The 25,554-nt window shown below is 38.2% G+C and overlaps 1 protein-coding gene across 3 annotated transcripts in view; it reads left to right on the top strand.

Annotated features, from left to right (window-relative positions):
- The window catches only part of LGR5 (leucine rich repeat containing G protein-coupled receptor 5), a 93,185-nt gene that overhangs the window by 19,558 nt on the left and 48,073 nt on the right, over positions 1–25,554 (top strand). For all 3 annotated transcript variants that reach the window (XM_037389393.1, XM_037389392.1, XM_037389391.1), the window contains exon 2: positions 18,890–18,961. In XM_037389393.1, the coding sequence (XP_037245290.1) occupies positions 18,890–18,961 (72 nt within the window). The remainder of the gene's footprint in view (positions 1–18,889; positions 18,962–25,554) is intronic.

The following is a 25,554-nucleotide window of genomic DNA, read 5'->3' as shown; positions in this document are numbered from 1 at the left end:
CACAGTGAAATCAAAAATGCCAGACAAAGCCAAATTACTGGATATCCCCGTTTCCTGATTCTGTTAGGTAATAACTGTGCAGTTCTGTGGGTCTGGGCTGTGACTGTTAGCCTGATGCACGTGCCAAGGTGTGCTGTGCCTCAGCTAAGTTTTCTGGGAGCTGTTACTCCTTGGCTTTGGCCATTCCATTTAACTATAAATCAAGATGCCTTGAAAGATACAAAAGTTTCACTGTAAAACCCTTGATATACAGACATAATGAAAACGTCAGGACACAGAACTGCCACCTTTACCCAGGCAGACAGTACTCAGCCTTACTCAAGTCCATAGGCTGCAGAATCCCCCATTTTTAATCCTTGTCTTTAAAATGAAGATTGCTTTGGAAATATTTATTGGCCATCTTAACTAGTATTAAACTAAGAAGTTTTCAAATAATATGTGTCCCTGTAATTTTTTATGTTTGCTGCCGATCAGCAGTCTGGTGCTCTGTGAGTAACGTGCCTATTATCATAAGGGAACAGATCTCTAAATTGTCCATCACACATGAAGAAATTACTGGGCTGCATTGTTTAGCTTTTAGCTATCTCACTTTCACAGGCTTGACTTACAAGGATATAGAAGATATTTCAGTGGTGGCGTAGGGGCATTAAGGGCCTAAATTAACCATTCCTTACAGAGGCCAGACAGAACTTCCATGAGCATTAGCGCCTCACAATTGTACATACTTCTGTGCTATGCAGTACTAACACAGAGAAGAATCATGTAACCTTAGGCTGTACTAAATGAAGGTTAACATCTTCCCCAGTTTTCCCCATCTTTTGCATGAATTGTGTAGTTCAGCAGACAGTTACAGCTACAGTCAGCCTGCTTAATAATTCTGCCTACATAGTGCTTTGTATTTTGAAAATTATATTTAAAAAGTCAGATAAACATAAGGACTCTGTTTTATCATTTGTGTTGTGCTTGTATTGTAGTCCACAGCCATAACTGGGATTGTGCATTGACTGTGTTAGGAACAGTTAAAATACAGAGGCAGGCTCTGTAAAAGCTTTTGCAGGAAAAGAACAGCTATTTCTGATGAATGGGAAAAACATTTTATGGTGTGGATAGAGAAACAGGGGCATATGTTCTATCTCAAAGACGCTCCTATTAAAAAAAAATAATATCCTTTAAAGACTGAGTTTGGAAAATTAATTTCCCCTGCCAGCAAGATGCATTGAGTAGTATTTGGGGGACACCACCACCCCCCGCCATGTTCCTGTATGATAGCACCCTTAAACTGAAGTATGTAACAGATTTTTCAGTTGTGTATGTCCTAAAATATGTTGGCATTGTGAACATCTGCAATGTTTGTATTCCAGCCCACATGATGTCAGCTGCAAAAGCTATGTTAGTTTGAATGTGAGAACATGGTCACAAAAATAAAAATTGATGGAAGAGTTATAAAGAAAAGTAGAAGCATTCATTGTAAAACCACTGAGAGCTGCAGTTAGCCTGGGAATACTGATTTGTTTTGCCTAAGAAGGCAGCACCACCTCATAGATAAAGCATTGATTTCAGATTCAGTCCTGTATTTTCTTCCATTTCCTTATTGCATTGCTTAGTGTCACAGCAAAATTAGTTCATCTCCCACTTTACGGTCTCCTCAACTCCTCAACAGTAGTTAACTCTTTATGTTGTTGTTTGAAAAGTAGTGTATAATGGAATATTGCTGTACAAAATGTGCAGGAGGGAAAAGCCAGCAAGCACACAATCACTTCAGCCCAGAATATTATCCCTCTACACCTTGCCAAGACATATCCTTCTTGGGTATGGATGGGCAGAAGTTGCTCCCCTGGCACTCTCAAGAGCAGAGACAGTGATTCTGTCTCAGACCTTTGAATTGCATCACATTTTCTGTAGGATGTGAGCTAGAGTGCAGTTCCTACAGCTGTTATTCACAAACCTGAGGAAGGACAGGGGATTGCTTTTGTCCTTCTTCAAATTGCACGGAAATTCATTTACTAAATCCTTAGAGCTTCTCAGAATGAAAACCATGAGGAATTCAGAGTAGCCATGACTTACAGGAGGAAAACACTGACCCCAGTTATGAAAGTTGTCCTTCTTCCATAGCATTCTGTTCACTATAAACCCAAGGGTTTTAAAGATGACATTGTCATGGTAATATGGAAATAGATGACTTTCAACATAGTACAGAAAAATAGTTCTACAAGGAGTACTTCACACTTTTGTGGTATCACTCATTTCTAGTCCCAAAGGATTCAACGCACATATGAAGTCACATCTATGTAGAGCTTTTTAGGAAGACGTGTGTGAGCCCTACCCATGTTCTGAGCCATCTGGAAACCATCAGCAAAGCACTGAGCCTGACCTTACCTGATCACTAACGTTACCAAAAAGGATGGTTTTTATCTAGAGACACCTAAAAATCTGCATGGGAGAGAAACCTGCTCCATCTCATTGAACCTAGAAAAGTCTGACTACAAGATAGAAATTCGTGTGAAGCTGTGCTCCCTACGCTCTACTTTCATGAACACATCCTGAGTTACAGAGAAGAAGTATTTCAAAAGTGTTTGAAGTGTTATTACAGCCTAAAGTGCATTCACTTTCATTAGGTTTTTAGTAATTTTTAGTAAACCATACTTACTAAGTAATCTGTATTTTTAGGAAGACTTACCCATTCATATTTTATAAAAGAAAGCCCAACAATCAAGTTGCAATGCTTAACATATACTGGCAAAAGTAAAGACAGCTTCTTACTTTCCCACATAAAGAAAACTAGTTTCTTTCATTAAAATAAAAGCTTGAGTAAGCAACCAGGCATTACAGTATGCTTTGCATGTCAGAAAACTTAAATTGTATTGCTGTGGAGAAGGAATCAAGGAAGCATATTTCATCATCTCATTCCTTGCACCACCACTAGTACAATATTGTGCATACATTTTATCTTGTGATTTAGTTGCTCCTGGAGTCTGAACTACTATTCAGCTCCAGACTCACATGCTGATCTAAAATGCAGCTGTATAGAGTAAGCAATGTCTCACTCTCCCAACAGTCAGTGTAGTCCTAAGTCATTGGAGAGCATTGACCAAAAAGTCACCTATCTGAAGATTATATAAATCTTTCTAGATTTATCTGCCTACACTAGGAGCCCAGAAGCCTGTTTCACATGCAAGCAGCTAACTTAGTGGTGTTAGGAGCTGAATCACAGCATCAGAGGTCAATGCAATCACCTAAGCATAGGCATCTATCTAGTGCACCCAACTTGCCTTAGGGTGTCCTAGCTGGCGTTCAGTTGTCCCTTCAAAAGGCAGCAGGTCATGTCATAGGTCATAGTAAATACATTTGCCAGGCCCACATGGATGTCTCTGGTAACCAAGGATGTTTCAAATGACTCTAGATGCCTATGTTAAGGAAGCTAAATTGAGTCTCCATTCTTTAATGCAGCTGGAACTTCATTTAGATGCTCACACATACCAGCCTTATGCCGTTTAAGGTGCTGCGAGTTATCTGATGTGTCTCCAGGGGGTACATTTGATACAGCCTCTACAGAAAGTGCATCCCCTACTGTGTGGAGAGTTTTGGTTGGAAGCCAGGCAGGATACTCTCAGTTGTCTCAAGAAGTGGCCCACAGATAAAAAAAATCTGGCCTAGTTTACTTTTAATCAGCCAAGAACCATGGCATATTTCCCCTAGAAATCTTTAAGACACATGAAGAATTGCAGTATTATTAACACAGTAACTTGTAGTGGGGGAAAGGGGCAGAGTTGGAGTAGAAAAACTCTTCTGTTTAAACTTCTGTGATAGGCTTCATATTAGTTTTACAGTGAGTTGGGCTGAGCGTGAATGATCTGTTATGCCGTGTCCAAGCTGCGGAGAGTTTTCATATTTAAATTATGAGGTCTCTTCCATTGATAGTAAAAAATGGGTAGGACATGACCGCATAGATGGACAATAAGGCAAATGAAAGAAGCAGATGCAAGGTGTGGCCTTCAGCCATAGTTCATGTGATTTCACATATATAAATCCTTAACTAAGTTTATCCCTTTCAACAGTACTAGAGGGAAGGGTAATCTTTGTGTATCCTTGTGAGGATTGGGCATTCTTGATGTTCACAGGAAGTTGTCCAGTATGGTGGAAAGGTTCATTTGTTCAAACAATGTGATCTGTCTGGATTGGGGAAATTTGACAGGGGTCTTTTTTTAATATATTTTTAATAGTATTAAAAAATTTGCCTAGCATTGCATCAGTGGCACCTCCAAATTTGCCTAGAGTCTCCAGTATGTGATCTTGTTCTGTTTTTCTTCTTTTCTATGATGCATAAACATTTTAACCTGATATAATAATATTATTAATAATAATAATGGAATGCCTTGTGTCCTTCTAAATAGCTTATACCTTAGCTTTGATACAATAACTTACTCGATGCAAAATGCAGAGAACACAAACATTATTAGGATATAAGAACAGCCTAAAAGAAGAGTTTGTGTGTTTAAGGGGCAGAGGTTCTGAGGCTTTAAAGTCTATCCATTTGCTTTATTTGGAGAAAGGTAAAATAATACAGTGTTGGCCTAAAATACAAACACAAGGTAGTATGTAGCATATTATAAATTATTAAGCCCTCTAAGTGTGTAAAGTTTTTATAAAGTAAAATTGTTGAATAATGATTTTTATAAAATTCTTGCCTTTCAATATAAAACAAACGAAAAGTCTCCTGACATCTGATTAAAGGAAACTTTAGACTGTTTCATTAGATAAAGCAATCAGGTTGTGCTTTAATCAGTTTCATTGTTGCATTAGAAGAAACATACCTTCCACTCTTAAAATAGTAATGTAATTGTAAAGTTGTCAGTCGGGGGTTCCTTTTTGAACTGATTACACTTGATAAAAATAACAAGCCATGACAAATAGCAAGGCTAGGTTTCAGTAATTCACTGAAGAATGTCTCTACCAAGTCTTTGTGGCAAAATGTCTTGTTTGCAGGACAAATGCAGAGTTGAAATAACAACCCATGAATACCACTGGTGAAATGGCTATGTACACAAGGTGAATGCTAAAGTTTTCCCTTCTGAATGGACCTTTTAATCCAGGCATTATCTAGGCTCTGAAAAAGTCTTCAGTGGCCTTACGTACAGATTAATGGGAAAAGCTGAGACTCAGAGTTGGGCTATTTGCAGAAACAGTTTTCAAGATTTACTGATGGTTGACAAATGCCATTTAAGCTTTCAAAGCCATCAATATGCTATTGAAAGGGATTTAGAGGGAAATCCTCCCACTATAGAAGACGAGGACTTTGAAGGATCTCGGTGGAAGCCCTTGGTCTCCCCACCCCTTCAAACCTTTCACTGGCTTCCTTCAGCATATAGAGCCCTGAAACGCGTGGCTATGGGAAAGGGGGGGGAGGTCCCTTTCAAAGGCGTTTGTCTATAACTGAATGTGCCAATCTGCTTTTGTTCGGGCATGAGAACTGAATAGAAGTGTTTCCAGAAAAAGTCTCTTGTGCTCATGGTCAGCTTTTCAATAGGCTTTCTGCTAATAGATTTTTAATATCAGGGCTGGAAATGGTGAAATACAAGTTTGAAAATTTTATTGAATTGAAAAATTGCCCAGAAAAGACTCTCTGCCCTGTAGCATTTCTTAACGATGCTACCGGTTCCTTCTTTAATACTGGCTTTTAAAGGAAAGTAACCTCATACATTACACATGTGACAAGACAAATCACCTGAGCTTTGAGTTTAATTATTTAAAATAATGCCCTGTCTTTTTTCCACAGAATTTTAAATCCTGTTTCTATGTTCTTTCTTTTCTCTGGTTATTTAAAAGCTCATTTTCAAGTTGCATGCCTTTATTTAAAAATGTCCATTATGGGATTAGGTTAGAAAAAAAGACACCTTAGATGATCATGTTTTTGTTAAAGGGGTTTTAATTCAAGATCAGGATGTCTTGAAGTCCTGTTTTTTTCCTGTGCTGTGCTGAATCTGCAGGATTTAAGATGAGAATTCTGAAGGGCTTAATAAAAGTGCACAAATTAAAAAGTGGCAGAACCCACTGGATGGTTCTGGAGATGTGATCTCTCTGGAATCTCCGGTGGATCATGCAAGGATATACTGGGGCTTTATTCAGGAAGTTCCCAACAGGTTTGTGTTTTTCAGGCAGAATGAATGCCAACAAACCCCTCTTTGCCGTCCTTTTAATAGCAACAGTATTAATGCATGTAGAGCCATGTGGTGCTGTCTTCTCCAGTCTGCCACAGGTATGTGAAAGTTGAGATCCAAATGCCAACACCATGACTGAGAGGGGCATCCTTCAACTCTGTAATCCTAACATCACTCCCCACATTGGACAGGAGAACGAAGCTAGCATGTGAGCTGAGGTAGTCTCTTTATACCTTGCGTGTGGTGTGAAGAACACTAGTCTGCATCCCACCAACTTCAACCCCCCCCTGAAGGGAAAACAAGGCTGACTGGATTCTGCAGAGTGTGGAAAATAGGATAACACCTCTCAGCAGAAGATCTGCTTCTGCTTAGTGAGTGCCTTGACTATCTCTGTCCTCTATTTCATTTCCACCTGCACCATTTTCAAGCTGGCATCTGTTTTGTCACCATTTTGGGGAGGAGTTTAACAGTAGCAATATGTGGCAGGTGCTGTCTTGTGCACTCTTGTGCAAGGTGAGACTAGTGGTCATCAGCAGTTGCTGTCATGTAGGAGGTGGGTGTTGCTGTGTTCATTTGTGCGTCTTGTTCATCTCAAGACAAATTAAGCCTGTAAGAGAGATTGCCTAAGCCTTTTAGTTCCAAAATGTTGATTCATCTTTGCCTAGAAAAGAACAATCACCATCCAGATTATTGTGAGTAGTCCTTCTGGTTTCCTGATGGAGCTGACTGGAAAGCTGAACTTCATATGAAAGAAAAAATGAGCAAAGGCTATGGAAAAGAGAGGGCAAGAAAAGAAAAATGAGGAGAATCAGCACACTGCTTTGGAAGCAGGATACCAGGAGTGAAAAGTTAAATACCTGAATAATTGGAGCATGCATGACAACCAAACAGAAAAGAAAGAAAGGCTGTAACAGTGAACAATACAGAAGTAAAAGAAACTGAAATAAACCACTTCCTTAGATTTTTGAACCTACTCACTTGAAAAAAAAGGTATAAGGATGATTCTGTCGGCAGAAAATATCACACTTTCCTCTCTCAGTGACCCAAACTAATGGCATCCCACCTTTAACTCAACAGATTTTAGAAACGATGAAAGGGCTGGAAAAAATATGTAGAAATCTTTCCAGTGAACCCAGCAGTACTACATTCACGACTCCAGGCAAAATGATGTGCTGTTACATGATTTCCAGAACTGTAAAATACTGCCTATTGGGTAGAACCTGGCATTAGGCACTCATAGGCCTGGGATGACGTCCTCCTCCCATGGGAGTCAATGGGAGTTTTCCTACCGGCATCAGTGGAGCCAGGTGTTTACCCCCAGGCACTGTTCTAGTGCTGACATTGACTTGCTGTGTTACAAGTTTTAAGACATGTAAATAATAGGGCAGCTGATTCTTTCCAGCATTTTTATAGCATTTGGAATAGCTAAAGAAAAGAGATCTTGGAAAATTCATTTCATGTGCAAAAAAAGCAGAGCAGACAGGTGTAATATAGGAGATGCACTTCATCATAGGAGATCTACATATGCACACAGGTGCAATACATTTGGCAGCAACAGTTTACATTTGTTAAAGGCTTGTTTTAGTTTGTTTTAGCTACTGATGTTTTGTAATGTTGTTCAGTATTTTCTCCAGGAAGACCCAAAACTGATGTTTGAAACCTGAAACTGAGACACATCAGTGAATTTGAACAGCACCAGCTAATTGCTTGCCCTGAAGAGATTTTCAGTAACAATCACAAGAAGTGTTGGGTCACTGGCCTCAAAATGAGGTTGCCAAACAGTGGACTATGTAAACACTGTGAATAAAAGGAAGGAAACAGGGATCATTTATTCTGCATCAGAGTCTGCTGCCTCTACTCATACAAATATTAGCTTATCCTCTGAACAGTCCAGCTGATCTCAGTAGAAATAGTCCTGAAGTATTCTGCTTCCATGTATTAATTGTACAGCTCTGATCCCAGTAATTTAAGTATTGGAAAGGGAAATATTTTATACTTTTATACTAGAAGGAGCATAGCCCCTTTCACTGAAGATCGTGTTGCTATAACCACATGAAAAATACATGCCAGCCCGATCTGACACATGAGGTCTTTGCCGAAGATTTCTCCATGGTGGGGTAAGTTATCTCAATCCTGCTGCTTGACCTGAACTGTTTAAAGCTTGCTCAGGTGTTTCAGTAGTCTGCCTATCTGAAGGACAGCTATTTAGCTACAAGCAAACAAAATGTGTGGAGACCAGGTACATGTGATGTCAGTATAAGATTTAAGGATGTGGTGTTTATGTATATTGAGACTATTTCATAGCAGCCTACATGAAGATATCTCATGATGAAAGAATTTTGAAAACTTAAGCAAAATAGAATTTACCTGATGGAGAAATACAGTGTTTTTAAATGCATTATCTTTGTACGAATCAGGCTATACATATTTTCTGGTGCTTACTGTTGCAGAATTTTGGGCGTTCAATCTGTCAGTGAAAAATCTGACAGCTTTGTCATTTCTCTGAGCTCTGTAGGAGGTGTTGGAAGAGGCTGTCAGCCAGCCAAGAGCTGGCAGATCTGGAGGCCCATTGTATTTCAGCAAACAGGCTTTGTCAGGCATAAAGGGAAGATGTGTGTATAAAAATAATCTACAACTTTGTATATCTGAAGAAGATTTACAGTATTTACATCCTAGGTATAGGATCACCCTGCACTACTCTAAGCCAACTGGAAAAAATCAGTTCTACTTCACCTTCCTTGTTTGTTTCACCTCTATACTTCAGTTTGTGGTGGCACAAACAGCAACAGCTCAGGGAACTGAATTGGATTAAAACCATTTTTTTTTCCTGCTGGATTTGTTTTAATCCAGATCAGTTGCCAACTGTGGTTCAACAGCATCCTCAAAAGGAATGGGCAGTGCTGGGGTGGGGAGGAGATCAGGAGCAATTCTTTTGGTAGCAACACTGGACAAAACTAAGTGTGCTGGTAATATGACATCAGTTGGGCTGTCCATGCAATAAAGAGAAGATTCTGTAAAAAATCATTTCAGATAAGCAACAACACAAAGTTGATCAAAGTAGTAATCCAGAGTAGAGCTCTAGTAGATGTGATACAGCATCATTTTCTCTGCTGATACTCTTCAATTACTCTTCAACAACACAAGGTACAACTAAACTACAATAAAAGCTGAAGTGACACTGCTGTGTTAAAACAAGTCCAGTCATCTGTGAGTGTTGATCTGCTTGAGGGTGGGAAGGCTCTACAGAGGGATCTGGACAGGCTGGATCAGTGGGCTGAGGCCAACTGTATGAGGTTCGACAAGGCAAAGTGTCAGGTCCTGCACCTGGGTCACAACAACCCCATGCAATTCTACAGGCTTGGGGAAGAGTGGCTGGAAAGCTGCCCGGTGGGAAAGGACCCAGGGGTGTTGATCGACGGTCAGCTGAATATGAGCTGGCAGTGTGCCCAGGTGGCCAAGAAAGCCAACAGCATCCTGGCTTGTATCACAAACAGTGTGGCCAGCAGGACAAGGGCAGTGATTGTATACCTCCACTCAACACTGGTGAGGCTGCACCTTGAATCCTGTGTTCAGTTTTGGGCCCCTCAACACAAGGAAGACACGGAGGTGCTGGAGCGTGTCCAGAGACGGGCAACGAGGCTGGTGAAGGGTCTGGAGCACAAGTCCTATGAGGAGCAGCTGAGGGAGCTGGCGTTGTTTAGCGTGAAGAGGAGGAGGTTCAGGGGAGACCTTATCGCTCTCTAGAACTACCTGAAAGGCTTTAGCCAGGTGCGTGTTGGTCTCTTCTCCCAAGTAAGAACTGATAGGATAAGAGGAAGTGGCCTCAAGTTGTGTCAAGGGAGGTTTGGATTGAATATTAGGAAAAATTTCTTCACCAAATGGGTTGTCAAGCATTGGGACAGGCTGCCCAGGGAAGTGGTTGAGTCACCATCCCTGGAGGTATTTGAAAGAGATGTAGGTGTGTCGCACAGGGACATGGTTTAGTGGTGGACCTGGCAGTATTAGATTAACAGTTGGATCTGAAGATCTTAAAGGTCTTTTCCAACCTAGATGATTCTGTGAGTCTATGAATCAGCACCAATGCATAGCAAAATGGGAACCTATAGAATAAAAGTAGTGAAGAAGCTAACCAGAACTTTACTGAAAACTGTTCTGAGATAAAAAGATCAGTCGGGATTGAAGAGGTGGACTCTTGTCTTTGCTGAACCGTTTTTGCCATTTCCTTTACCAAGCCAGAATTTCCTCTACTCTAGAGTATGTGTATTTTGCAGTGAACCAATTTGGGAATACTGGGTTTATATATATGACAACTGCTACATTACATCACACAAAGCAGCACTGTGCAGAGATCCTGCACTGGGAAATTAGTACAGTCGTAGCAGCATCCTGCTGTACGTGAGATAATTAGCCTTTCTGAGGGCACCTAACATGGTAATGTAACTTCCAGCTCTGGACCCAGCGCACTCATCTGTACCTTGGGGACCTTCGCACTGTGCATTGTAGGATATATGTTTCCTGCTCTAAATGCAGGTCTCTTACGCACAGATTTCCAGATACTCAGACTTACACCATCAATGTGTTTGTAGCAGATGCTCTCAAAGCTGTTTGCTTTTTAATTCTTCAGATCCATGCTGTGGAATTGAGTTGAGGCAATTTAAGACCAGCAGAATAAATAACTCACAGTGTATCTTGTTACAAATGAAATCAAGCTGATTCATTTCCACCCTTAGCAGCCTCACTGAAGTAATATTGGATATTTTTGTGAGGATGAGTTTTAAAATTGGTTTGTGTAACAATCTGTGCTGTGCATAACTTCCCATTGGGTATTCAGCCCAGTTGGCTGTGTGACCCATAATACTTGATTTAGGAAAGTTGTATTTCATGACTTCAGGGTTGTATTTTGAGTCTTTGTCTACACTCAGATATATTTTGAATTAATTTCTGCTGTAATCAAAATTAGTATGCTAACAAGCAAACTATACTGTGCTTTTCATAGATATTCTCCTCTCATATAAATAACCATAATTTAGGAACAGCTTCATTGAGTTCAGAGGGATGAAATTGTAGACTTGGAATTAGAAGGAAATTGGACTCCCAGTTTCTAAAATGGATGAATGTGTCCATTAATTCAGAAAGAAAGATGTTTTCCTATGTTTTTGTCATTTTTGTAACAAATAGTTGCAAAAATAAGCAACTTCTAGAGCTGCAGAAAATATTCTGAAACTAAGAGAGACCAAGGGCTTTTTTTCCTAGACTTGATCACTTCTAATAAATATCTTTTCTCAATTAACCATACTGTTCTTTGTCAAAAATAAGGTAAACAGTACCTGATAAACAAACAGGTAATGATGAAGAGCAGAACAAATATTTTAGTAGTTGTCTTAATAAATTACAGTGAAAACTGATATCTTTTCTTGTTGTGGGGTGGGGGTTTTTTTGGTATTTGAACAAGATGAATCAGATATGCAGTACTCCTATATTCTATTTGAATTAGTGCAGCAGAAACAAGTAATAACTCACAAAGTGAAATAATACTAATACAATCTGTGGGCATGGGAGGAAGAGGAATTCCATTCAGTCCTCTTTTTAATTGCTCCTGCTGGCTTCTGTACTATAAAATATTCCTTTACTTATTTAAGCTTTAAAATATGGGAGTTAAGTACAGTAAATGATTGACATGTTGGAATGTTTTTGTAACTTACCCTGGTAATTATTACTTAGCAAACTGAGTCTTCAGTGCCAAATGAACAGCCATGAATCAGCTTTGAAAGTAAATGGAGAATTTCATCTAGGGAGCATTGTGAATTTGAGATACAAAAAAAGCAGAGAGCCAGAATCTTTGTACCTAAAATGAAATGTCAGGTACTTGTCAGATTAATTCAGCACTGTGTGTGCTTGATCTGATCTTTGATCTTTACTTTCTCTTTGACCCTAATTGTTTGCTCTGGCCTGCTCCCTCTGCTGGAGTCTTGGATAAACTGAATGGCAAAATTGTTTCTTGAAAAGATTAATCATGCACGTACTGTTTGCTTTACAAATGTTCTGCAGTCTAGATTTAAGTAAGTCTTTGATGGCAGTTTATATGACAGAATTGCCTACTATGTTCAAGAGTAATGCATTCTGTTTAAAATGACTGTTACAGAGCATCTGCAGTAATAGGCTGTATTTTGGTGGCTGGTGACATTAGAGGAACCACCCACTGACAGGTGTTGGGAGTGCAGAATTTTGGCTAAAGCATTTTGTTAAGTTGTGTTGAATCCAGACATGGCCTATCAGCCTGGTTTGCTGGGATCTGATGTTTAATATTCACCCAACAGGTTATGGGCCAGTATACGACAGCAGCAACGAGGTGTAGACATAGCCCTCCTGACCTTGATGAATTACCCCTGAGGCTTTCCTAAGTTCAAGGTGCTTGATCCTTCCCACAGATACCTATTTGGAATTGCAGTGGTTATATCTTCTGAAAGCAAAACACAGTGCTGGAACAAGCATCTCACTGGTGTGCCAAGGAAGGAAAGGACAGTGCAAGGGGGACAGTGGGAATACTGTCCATTTACTGGAATAAAGCTCTTTGTGAGGTGCACAAGCACACATACTGTCTTACTGCAGGGTCTTTTCTCATTAACTACAAAATGTCATTTGCTTTTTGCAGGGCATGTTTTAATACAAAGGTGTTTGGTCTCTGGAAACTATGAACTTCAATGTCAAGTAACAGAAATTTTCTGTAAAAAATAAGTAACAAGCAGTCCTTTTTAAGCCTTGCATCACTTCTGTGTTAATTTTAAAAGCATAGAATGGGATTAGTTGCTGGTAATTAGCTATTACAAATAATATGACCAAGGATAATGTTTTTTAAAATATTTAATTTTAGAACTTCAGAATCAACATGCAGAAGGGCAGAAATATCCATGCTGTTGCCACTGGTTATTTATTGTGAATACCCTGATAAGAGAGATTACCTATTCCATGTAATGTCTGTTATAACTCTTTCCCTTTACTGCTTCTTCCAGCAAAGCTACCACTTTTTTCCATAAGATTTTTCCAAACATAAAGATACGGTGCTTCAAATGTGAATTATACTAGCATCCTTCAAAGAACAACAAATTAAGTTTGAAGGTAGTTGTGAGAAGAAATGCTGATTTAATTGTCAGGAAGTGCTTACAATGCTTATTTATGTATGCTTATACTCTGCCCCGTGCTGCCCTGCATGGGTGTATTAAACATGCAAATACTTGTCTACCGATTTTCATGTTGATTTGGGAAGATAATGTAATCTAGGACCATTAAAATGAAAATATGGTCATTGTCTTCTGAGCCTATTGACAGCTCATGCATCACCATTTGGAAAACCGGTGTAAATGCCATGAGGCAGACAATATGATCTAATGAAAAGGGCACTGGACAAATAATTCATCGGTGTTTGATTCCTCCATGGCATACAACCTACTGTTTGGCTGTGAGCATGTCACTTCACCATTAGGTGTCTTAGTTTCCCTTCTGTAAAATGATGGTAATTCTTATTCTGTTTATTTATTAAAACCCTTGAATGAAACCATGTGATAGGAATTTAATTGTAAGAAATAGGATCTACTACTACTACTACTACTACAGTGTTGGCAAATAGATTTATCTCCTTTAAGTAGCTATAGCAGATTAAGTTATTTTTAATATCCATAATGAAACATTTTCATTAGTAGATGGCATGCACTTAATAGCTAGCATATTCTTCCATCATATAGTGGACTTAGTAAAGTATTCTGCCAACAGCAGAAGCAAGAGTGCTGTGTTAAAAAGATAGGCACAGCAAGGGAAGAGCAGTAGTAATTCTCACCCCTTTTCGTTCTTTTATATTATTACATGTAAGATAATGTCAAACTGTAGATGGATTAAAGAAATGGTCTTAGTTTAGGAGCTGTTAGCAGCTGGTAAAGAACTCAGGGCGTGCATTTAGTCTATTGTCAGTATTTTTATGTGAGTCCTTTCTCTTTCAAAGACTTCCATAAAAATAATCATTAATACATCTTGTTGGACTAAGGCAGGCCTAGAAGATTCATAATAATAATCCTAATAATAAGTCTTAATAATTTTATAAAAACCAAACAGGTTGCAACTTTTGGAAAAAAGATAGGCTACAAAATTAATTGTCTTTGGTATTGGATGATTCTATCAGCCCTGCAATGGGTAGACAAGTTTGTACCATTCAGTATGATAGAAGTTTAGCCTAGTAGTAGATTAACAGGTTGCTGAAAGCCAATAGAAGCCTTGCATATATCCCAAAACATATTTTTATTCTCTTTCAAAGGACATGAATGTAATATGGAAAACTGATCTTACAAGACGAATAGTCAGTGAAACATCTCATGTAATAACCACTAATAACAGGTTGATAACTTAGCCTCCAGATTCATCTATTATATGTTAAGAACTAGTTCACTCTAACTTGTTTTACTGGCTTTCGGGAATTCATTGTGAACAACTCACTTTCAAGGTGGTAACTCGATATCTTTTCAGCATTTATATGCATGGACAACAAAACAGGGGTGAAAAAAAGACCTGTTGTATTTGCCTTCTTGGAGTGTGTTTTGCAAATGCTCAAAATTTGCCCATACAGTAACCAAGAAAAAACAGATAGATGCATGGTGCAGTTCACAATATTTCCGTTCTTCAAAGATTCCGTCACAGATAGGATTCCTTCTGCAAGGCACCAGAGACACAGCGTGGTGATTGATTGGCACAGAGTATAATTAAAATAACATTATAGTGAGCTGTGTTGCCAATGCAGTCATTGAAGCAAAACTTCTTATCTTTTGGAAAGCTGGAAGTTTTGTTCGCTGTTATGTTGCTTTTGTAGTCGGCAGTTGGAAACAGGCTGCAGGAATGCTGGTGGGAGAACAGACGATGTGTTCATCTGACTGTTCAAAATAATGTATCGCTTTTCCAATACAGTACATCAGCTCATGGTGCAGGTAGTTTTTATAAATGTAGATCTGGTACTATTGCTGTTCACATTAGGAGCATTTTAAAACTCAGAATATACTCTTAGAATGCCACTTCTGCTGACATGGGTGGGGGTTGCACATGTTTTGGTGGTGAATTACAGGAGTAGTTCTGTTATACTAACTTATTTGAAGATTTTCAGTATTCTGATAATTTTAAGTTTTTCATCACTGTAGCTTGTGACAGTCTACCAGGTTTGACAAGAAACGTTTGCAGTTTCAGCTAATTTGGTTCTGCATATATGTGCACTGGCATAGAAAGGAAATTGGGGAATGGATCTGATTTAATATCAGAACCATTCTGCTGAGGATAGTTAAAGATATGGTACTTTGATTTTAATGTTTTTCACCATTACGCTACAAATCCTGATGTGCAAGCCATTTTCATCCCCTTCTCTTTTCTAGAGAGAGCAGATTGCAGATTTTGACAGGCTAGCACTGAAAGGAGAAATCAGAAAACCTCTTTGATGAACCTTTTGGAAAAAACCCATTGCAGGTGCAGGACATAAGACATACCCTATCACAATTGTTACTGTTTTTCATAGTAATAATATGTAAGCCTACCGTTTACCTACTAGCTCTCTCTGGCTGTTAGCTGTGCTTGATCTAGCTAATGGCCATAAATCTCATACTAGCTATGTCTTCTTGGCAGTATGGTCCAAAGGCTGGCAAGTTTGTTGATAACCTCCTTTATTTCTCTCTGGAGCACCGTGAGAGATTTCTGCTTCGCAGCCCAAACTTTACAGTATTACTGACCTGAGATCCAGTGACTGATTGCATTGCATTAACTCTTTTTGCTTGTTTCACATCTCCAACATGCCCCCAGAAGTAGCTCTTGGTCATGGGACTTCTCTCATAAGTCCCTTACTTAATTCAGTGAACAAAAATCGGATTAAATGCATCTGTGGTGATTCTGACCCAGAAGATTATCTAAAAAATGTAAGCACCGATGAACTACCGCTTTGCCAATCTAACCAATGTGAGGTTTTTAGACAGAAATAATGTCACCTATTTAACCAGCTGGTACAGTGGGAAGAAGTAGAGGTTTTGGATTTTTGTGCCTGAAAGTTTCTGGGTTTCCAGATGTATCAGCTAGCCTAATCAAAGATATTAACACTCCCTTCATTAGTCTCTCTTATATCCTTAAACCCTTATAGCTATAGCAATAACACATCACCAACACAGACTGGAATGGTCTGTGTGTTAGTTACTAGTGTGTTAAAAACTAGTTACGAACAATGTTATTGTTGAAATTTGGAAATAATTACTGTTACTTCCACCATCCGTAGTGGTATTGGAAATAATTTCTGTTACTTCCACCATCCCTGGTGGTATTTAAAAGATGCGTAGGCATGGTATTTAGGGACACGGTTTAGTGGTGGACTTGGTAGTGTTAGGTTAATGATTGGACTTGATCTTAAGGGTCTTTTCCAACCTAAATATTTCTATGATTCTACAAAATATGCATAGGTAATGTTTAGTAGTTCTGTTGACAAAAACATCTTTGTACTTTATGTGGCAAGAAAAGAATAATCTGGGAAAAAAAGAACCTGTCTAACAGAATTAGATTAGACTGTTAAATTTTTAAAAAGCTAACAATTGCTGCAATGTAGACTGGGGAGGTTCTCCTCCATCATGTGATGTAGGCACATACTTTACTACAGGTGGAGTTCAAAATGGAGACTAGGACATTGGAGTTCAATGTCGGTAAATCCACCTCTGGGGTTGAAAGATGTTTTTAAGAGAAGTGCAGGTATTGTTGATTTTCTCATTGTGTTTCAAAGCATGTAATGAAAGCCACCTTACATTATTCTGATCCTCTTAAGATGTTAGGGTCTGGTCTGTAGATTGCTTGTGACTGGTGTCATCATGGGGTCCTGTGGGTGATACAAGCAGACAGGTACTGCTGACTACTAATAGAAATTAATATGCTAGAAAAACAGGCTTCAGGTTTCCCTGAGCACTGTTTAGTGCTGGTTTTGCAGAATGTGTCTATCTGAAGATGAATCACTCCCATGTTCCACCAAGGCTGGCTTTTGAAGTCTAAAATGTGATACGTTGTGTTTACAAAAACCCATTAAGACACGTATTGAAAATCTCACGATCAAAATGATAATTGTTAAAATACTGGACTTACCTTGATAGTCAGTAGCATATGATTCACTACTTGGATGAGTTTTTCTTTTGCCAAATAAATCCATGTTTTTGTTCCTTTGCCAGAATAAATTCTTTGAGTCTTTATCAAAGTGAAAGGGTAATAACCTGCTAAACAGTATGAAAGAATTAGGTGATAAAGTATTACAGTAAAGAATGAATTTAATAAGTACACGGTTCTCAAATTATACCTTGATTTTGAAGTGAATGCAGAGACCTTAGCCAACAATTATTTGATAATTGTTGTAAAGTATTAACACATTTCCTTTATTTCAAAATCTCTATGTGAAGTACATTTTTAAATTATCCATTTTAAAATTCAGCAAAAGGTCAAACATCAAAATTAACAATGCTGACTAAAAGCATATATTCTGTAATGTGAAACAGACTGTGAGTAATAAGAACTAGATGGAATAGGAATAGGACGTCTACCCACCAAAGTACAGATAACTTATTTACCTTGTAAGCTCTCAACAGCTGGAAGAAATAAAGTTATGTAAATACTACCCAATGTAGCTGGAAACTATAAGCGCTGCTACAAACATATATATGTTTAAATAGTGCCCATTATTAAATTATCATGTAACATTTGCATAAAATACGTGCCTCTGATATTTTTATTTTAACAGTTAAAGGAGTTTTGGTAGGTGTGTAAGTCGCATCTTCCACACAGGATTGTATTATGCAGTCTTTTTACAGTTCTTATACTTAATGCAAAACAATTATAATGATACTGTAGGGCATGGGGAAGACAATGGAAAACAATGAAAAAGCATGTTAAGAATAAAATGGTATTATATGAAATTTAGTCTAAAACATAGCTTGAATGAACTGTGACAGAGCTGATATGGCTGGTTGTTTCCTGTGCCAGGAACTACCGTGGAACCCCATCAGGAAGTGTGCTACAGAGCAGGATCACATTACACCCTTGTTTTATGGTTCATTTCACTTATATAATGCAATTTGAGTACCTGCAAAAAAAGAGCACTCTAAAAAGGGGATGTTTATTATCTGAAAATATGTCATTTCTTTGACTCAAGTAAGTTGGATTTTGGGGACACCTGATGTGCCTAATGTAAGGCAAGGCAAATCAGTATGACCGTGCAGCAGGTTGTACAGCAAACGCAAAATGTATCCATATTCGTGAAATGTAAAGAATGATGCAGATAGATAGTTTATATCTGTATGCTTTTGCCTGTCTGCTTTAGTAAACCAAGTGTGCTACGGTGCTACAACAAAAGTCATAGTAGTTTTCTTTTACTACTCCAAGTAAATTTGTACAGTAGAGTGGTTTATTAAAATTATGTGAACTGAAAGGTTTGTTTAGTGTTCCACCTGATTTATAGAGCCTGATAAAACATTCCCAAATCTTTGGAAATTAAGAACATGCTACAGCCTGTATTTGGGTTGACAAAGCTGTGTTCATACAAAATAATGTTTAACATGCTAACTGGATAACAATTCATCAATTCTGGCAGAGGAACTATTTTTTGTTAATGTGGTACTTAAAAATGTGTGGAATGAACAGCTGGACACCACAGTTGTGGCATGCCATATTAAGTCTCTGTCTGTTTTCCCCTACAGTGATCTCAGTATGAACAACATTACTAAGCTGCCCTCAAACCCTGTGCACAATCTCCGCTTCCTGGAAGAGCTGTAAGTATCATTGTATCCTTGATGGGCATAGTCAGTACTAGACACATTCCTGTGCTTGTCTCTCATACGTACTGTGGGAACCAGATAAAACAGTGCAGGAAGGCTGTCAGCCTGACACTTTTGGCACATGCGGAAACACTTAGTTGAAAAAAAAAAAAAAACCCACCACAATTGCTTGTGATTCTGGAAATGAACTTGTAAAAAGAGTTACCGTGAGGCTACAACTTCTCTAAGCAGAGACAGAGCCAAACAAATTAAAATTTTTAAACAAGGGCTGTTTAAAAGAGCTGGATTGCTTTTTGGAAATAGTTAAGCAGCAGGATATTAAAAGTTTGAATACTGGCGCATGTTTATTAAAATGCAAGTAAAGCTATAATCAAAACCAAAACCTGCAGCCTTTTTCTGCCTGTGTCAAGGACAATTGAGTCCACATCTCATAGTATCAAGGCTTCTTGTCCTAATCACTTTTAATTACTGTTTCCTTATCGTTACATTTAGCGTCCCTGAAGGCTGACTGTAAAATGCAGAATCCTGCAAAAAGCTTAGTTGCGCTATCTAGTACGTTTACTGACAGGAAAAAGTACATTGCAACAACTAGCTAATCAAGCACAACATCAAAAGAGGAATGCTGTTTTGACGTGATGGTGACTAACCAAAAGTGAAAAGTATTGTGCATTCATGAGACCTGGATTTGGCAGTGACCCTAATTATAATGGCCCAGGCTTAAAAGAAAATTTAGGTTCCTGAGGAATGACGGAGACTCTATAACTGATGCACCGTAGATCTTGTGGGAAAAAGGTGGCACTGGCATTTGCATGAGTACCTCTACAAGCTGATTAAAAGAATTGTCTCGTTATCCAGCCTTTTCTGAAATGTGGTTTATAAGTTTTTAAAAGTGAAAGCCTCCTTTTTAAATAGTACTTCCAGCTGCTAACACACCATAAAACCCATATAAGACACACAAAGTCATGGTGCTGCTGTTCTTGCAAAGACAACAATCTTTTTAAGCTGTGACGTGTACAGTCCTCTGCAGTTTAGGTGGGTATTGCCCTGACAACTTTTGGTGTTCTTGCTAACACTCATTTGAATTTTGCCACTTGGTCTTTCCAGCTGGCATCTATGAAAAAGAAAAAGAAATTAAAACCATTTTGTAATGCTAACTTTGAACAATGCCCTATTTGCAAGCACGTTTTCCTGTCCTGCCTTATTTTTATTACTGGCAGCATTCGTATTTAGAAGGTATTATTTCTTTAAATTCTCCCTCTTCCTTTACATACATCTTTTATTTGGTTATCATTATCTATTTTGCTGTTGGTGCAACTTTCAAATAACATATAGATATGGACATAACAAGGAGAGATGTCACACACCAAGTGGTAACCGTACGTATCATGTGCGTGTGAAGTGAATCACTCCGCGAAGTCCCTGCTTGTGGATTTTTGCGTCATGTTCATGTTTGCTTGTCCAGTCTCCTGTCAACTATAATGACCCTACTGAAAACTTGCAACCCAATGATTTCTCTCCAGCCATTAATGAAAAGAAGAAAAACAAAAGTTTGGGCTTTTCCTGGAAGGAAATTCTAATACATTCAGCCAAGTTATCTTCACTCTTTCATTTTACAGTCCAAAGTTAGATGACCCAAATAGTAATACTTAGGTCATGGCAGCAATCTACTTCATCTTCCTGATCAAGACTTTTGAAAGTGTTCTTACCTTATTCTTGTGTTGGGCCTACTTTTTCCACCAGAAGTATTAAACTGTTATCCTTACAACCCTCTGTTCCAAATTAAGTAAATCCAGTCCTTCATTGCTGATAGTACCAGAAGATTATTTCTTTCTTTACTTTGTTTCATTTTACGTATACACTAGTCAGATCCTCCATTTGGTTCACAGAAGCCAATCATTTCCATTTCTTATTAATTGTGATACTGTTTTTTGAAACTCTTGCAGTTTGTATTCACTCTTCAAATAAGCATAGAAGCCTTTGAAGAGATGAGGCAACTGATTACCTCTTCTTAATGCAGATTCAAACCCATTGTGCTGAGAGATTCTTCAGTGTTCAGAGGCATGTAATACAATTCAGTCCAGTATTACACTGAAAAAAATATAGACAATGAAAGGGGAATTGGGTATTCAATTTTAAAGTAGGGGGTAGCAGCCATTGTAGTTCCCATGTTTCCCTATGTTCATTTCTGAGCAGTGATTGTACATATGAAAATTGTTTTGCCCATCCAGGCATTGCCACATGATTTTTATTGCCAGCTTATCTGGGAATTCTTTGTTTTGTTTATGTGGCTCAGTTAAATGGGAGTATTGCAAAATATAAGTTGGCCTATAAGGCAGACATTGTAAAAATAAGAATTTATGACAACTTTATACCAAAGCAATGTTTCCAAGAAGTAAAAGTACATCTTAGAAATGTCTGTCTGCTCTTTGAAATACAACAGCAGGAGCTTAAAATGAGTTTTTTATGGTTTTTTAGTGTTGAAAAAAAGCGTTACTAATCCCTTTATTAGAAGGCTGGTTCAAAAATCTGATAAAAGCTAACGACTGATCCACTGAGTTTTAGCTTGGATGTTATGTCCTAGATGCATGGTTTGGCAATACTGATAACTCAATACCCAAAAGCACTGAGATTTTTTTAAGACAGTTAAACCGATTGTTTTGACTCCAAAGCGAGGATGTATAAGCTGAGTCTGTTCAGCCAGTTCTGACCTTCTAGGCTGAATCTGACCCACTCTTCCAGCCAAGGTTAGACACCTCTGCAGGAAGAATTCTGGCAGTCCTAGTGATCATGCCTGGTATTTATCCTTAACCAAACAGTTTGATCACCGAAGTACAACATATTGAAACTATGCTGTATTTTTGAGGTGTATGGACCTTTAAAAATTGTGGGCAATATTGTGGTACTTTGAAAACTGAACTGTTCTAGCTCCTAAAAAGTTTAGTTTTGAGCAAGATTTTATTATTGTTTGGGGTTTTTTTGTGAAAATGATGGGCCTTTCAGGCCTGATTTTCTCTTAAAGTGCATGTGATAGAACTCCCACCAAGAAAGAAATATGCTTTGGCTGCTTGATTATCAGCAAGTTGCTCTGCATGAACTTGTACAACACCATTAAGTTAAATTCTTCATTATAAATTCAAAATAACTGCAGATATTTATCAGTCTGACTGAGTCCAAGACTCAATCTTATGCAGAGTATTTCTAGACACATGTCATTCTACAATGTGTAAAATGCCCATATTAATAAAGCAGTAAGTTAGAGTAATGCATGAAAACAAGGGTTTTTTAAAAGTGTAAAAAATTACCTATGATGGGTTTCTTAAGAGTTTAAGAGGCAGCTCCATCTGAGTGTAGACATAGCATTTTGTCATTAGTAACACTTCAAAGCAGTGCCTGAATCTGTTTTATCTTATAAATTAACGTCTCTATGAAGAGTGAGGAAGAAAGCCAATAATAATTTAACTATTTGAATCAGACCTAAGTACAAATATCTCCAGCTAGATATATCTCCATACATACATACATATGCATATGCATATGCCTAAATATGTGAACCCACACCCACATATGCACATATATGAGGCTTTTATTTTAAACACTGGAACATTCCACAGGTAAGCAAAACTCCAAGTGATTTGTAGTACATCACTATTTTTACTTAAAATAGGGGTTTTATTAAAACAGCAACAAAGGACTGATTTATTACAATTATTTTACCTACAGAGTAAGACAGTTCCAAATAAGTTCCATTTCACAAAATCAAGCAACGAATCTACCTTAAACTAATTGCAGCCTTCATACAGGTGCAAGAAAGTTTAGTCACACCTGTGATACTTCTTAAAATAACCTTGAAGGGAATTAAATATATTTACAAAGTTTTTGAGATTGATCATGGTGTTAATACAGTGGTTACTCAGGCAAAAGTGCCTTTAAAAATGCATTTATTGCAATACTGAAGTGCAGAATTACAGATACGATAAAAACCAGACGTATTATGTGAATCTCACCATGATTTATGTGGAAATCCCTTTACACTGCAGAAGTGGTCAGGAGGCCTCTGTATACATGAAAATTTAGTCCTAAATTACCAGGCACAATCCATTACCATCTGTTCCTATATATTGTTTTCCCTTTACTTCTCTCTCTGTTTGTTCTTCCTTCCTGCAAAGAGGTTTTCAAAACCGTTAATGGGAGTTAGGTGTTCTTTTCCCCACTGACTTTGAGTGGTGGGACTGAGCTCTCCGGTCATTTACATGTTTGAAAACTGAGAGCATTAGCTCCTGGGGTCTTTCACGGTCTTTTATTTTTGTGCTGGTGCAGGCACATTGTGGCCAGCACTGAAGACTGATTCTGTACATTTTTACTATTATGTAAGCTAGTAGAAAACATGAAAGTGCTGCAGCCATAGTGCAAAGCATTAAAGTGAGGGAATCTTGTAATTTACTTCAGCAATCTTTGGACAGGATGCTTAAATACTAAAATCATTCCCAAACATTAATCTGCATAGATTTTAAAACCTCCAGGGCAAAAAAGTAAAAATACCTGCAACTGACATGAACAACAGTAGTAAAAATAGAGTATCATCTAGTGGTCTTCAACTGTCCACACATGCTTCCTTTAGAGGTCACTTAAATACTGGTTTACAGTTCTTGCACAGCAGGTTTAGTGGAGCTGTTCCTGGTGGTAATTTCGTTGTGCCACCTCTGTCAAGTAAAGTTTCAGCAGTAACTTTCATTGCTAAATGACTTACGATCCCATAGGTAATTTCAGAGCTGCACACAACCTAACACTTAAGTTGTGAATTTTATTTATTCACATAAATGGTGAATTTGGTCTCTTCATTTCATACATGCATACATGTAGAGACTTACCTATTCAGACTATGCCACCGTGTTGGATATGTGGTGTTTGTCAGTGAGAGGTACCAGCCAGGCAAGCGGCCCATGGCAGCTTGTAAATTCTGTTGCCGTAATACAGTCTTGTTGATAACTCAGGGCTGTGGCTCCCCAGTTTTGCTTTAATACAGCAAGGGAGGCACTCAAAGTCCTGACAGAGGCCAGTGCACTGGGTCAGCTTGAAATTACCCATACATTGGTAAAAACAGTGAGATGTTTATCTAGTTAATCGGTCGGAAGCAATTACAGTAGTTTTCTTCCCTACTTTATGCGTATATGGTTAGTTTGATTTACTAGAAAAGAACAAACACAGAAAATTCCGACTGTACAAGACAAAAACTTGTAAGCTCTACATTCACAAAACAAGGGCCCTGGTGTTCTAGAACTGTCACTGCCTTTGTTGCTGTCCCTTTGATGCCACCAAAGCAAGCAATAACAAAGAACTCTCCCATGTGGATGTGTCAGCCTGACACCCTCCAAACTGCCTTTTTTGCTCTCTTATCAAGAATGACAAGATGAGGGGAAAAAAAAAAAAAAAAAAAAAAAAGAGAAACAACAGAGCAAATGCCTTACTAAATCAGAGCTGCTTGCATTGCTTGTTGAATAGCTTGTGCTGACAGACAGTTACTCTGGAAATGTTACGGCAAATTGCACAGAGCAGCCTTGACACTGGAACTACTGTACATCTGTGGTGTAAAGGGGCAGAAGGGGAGAAGATGGAGAAAGAAGATAAAAGAGAAATGAGAAGAGTAAAGATACACATGCAAGCGGAAACAAATGTTCTAGGTTGATATCCAAGAAACCTTGTCAGTGCTGCTGCATTGGTCTTACTGAGCATGGGTTGAAGTTTATTTTTGGCTTGTAGCTTGTAAATGCTTTCTGGAACTCGTAATTTATTATCCAGCAGTATTAGTTAGGAACTAGTTTAGAATATCAAAAGGAGTCATAGAAAGAGTTTTTTGTGTTTTGCTATCAATACAGATAGTGACATTATACTTAATTAAACCAAGGTGAAACAATGTTTTATTAAACGTCCTATATATCTGTAGATCCTGAGGCCGGATTTTAATTTAAGTCTTAAACACCCTGCGTGCAGTGCAGTAGCAAGCACACAGAAATAATTTCTTTTTTTGTCAGTAGAAGTTCAGCTTGTTTGTAGATTGCTTGATTTCAGTGCATTGAATACTTCTGATACTTCCACGGTTCAGTTTTCCACTTCCTTAGGATTATGGGTAATGAGTTAAGCCAATATCACATTTATATCTAATAGGTTCGCAAGCTCAATAAAACCAACTTCTCTCTAAGTTGTTTTTTTGAGTTTCCAAACAGAAGTAGCAATAATTTTTCCAGTAATTCTTTGGTGTTGCTTCATTGTACCACTCAGAAAATGGTAGTAACCTCGAAAATTTGATCTACACAATTTATGTCCCTTGCTTATCACCCAGGAATGACAAAACAGCTAATACATTTTTCATTATTGACAGTTTGATCATGTTGTGTTGTACTGCTGTAGACTTCTGCCATTTTCTGTTATTAATGATGATTATTATTAGTTCTTACTCTTTCTGGTGATACTGGCACTACTGGGAGAAAACCAAAACCAGCATCAGAAGTGTAAATGACACTTGGAAGACCCCAGCCTAGGAAATGTGATGTATATGGTCCACCATTTTTTGCTTCATCTTGCTGTAACAT

The sequence above is a fragment of the Falco rusticolus genome, chromosome 5, assembly GCF_015220075.1.
Source record: "Falco rusticolus isolate bFalRus1 chromosome 5, bFalRus1.pri, whole genome shotgun sequence".
Classification (NCBI taxonomy): Eukaryota; Metazoa; Chordata; class Aves; order Falconiformes; family Falconidae; genus Falco; species Falco rusticolus.
This window is presented reverse-complemented; position numbering and strand designations above follow the sequence as displayed.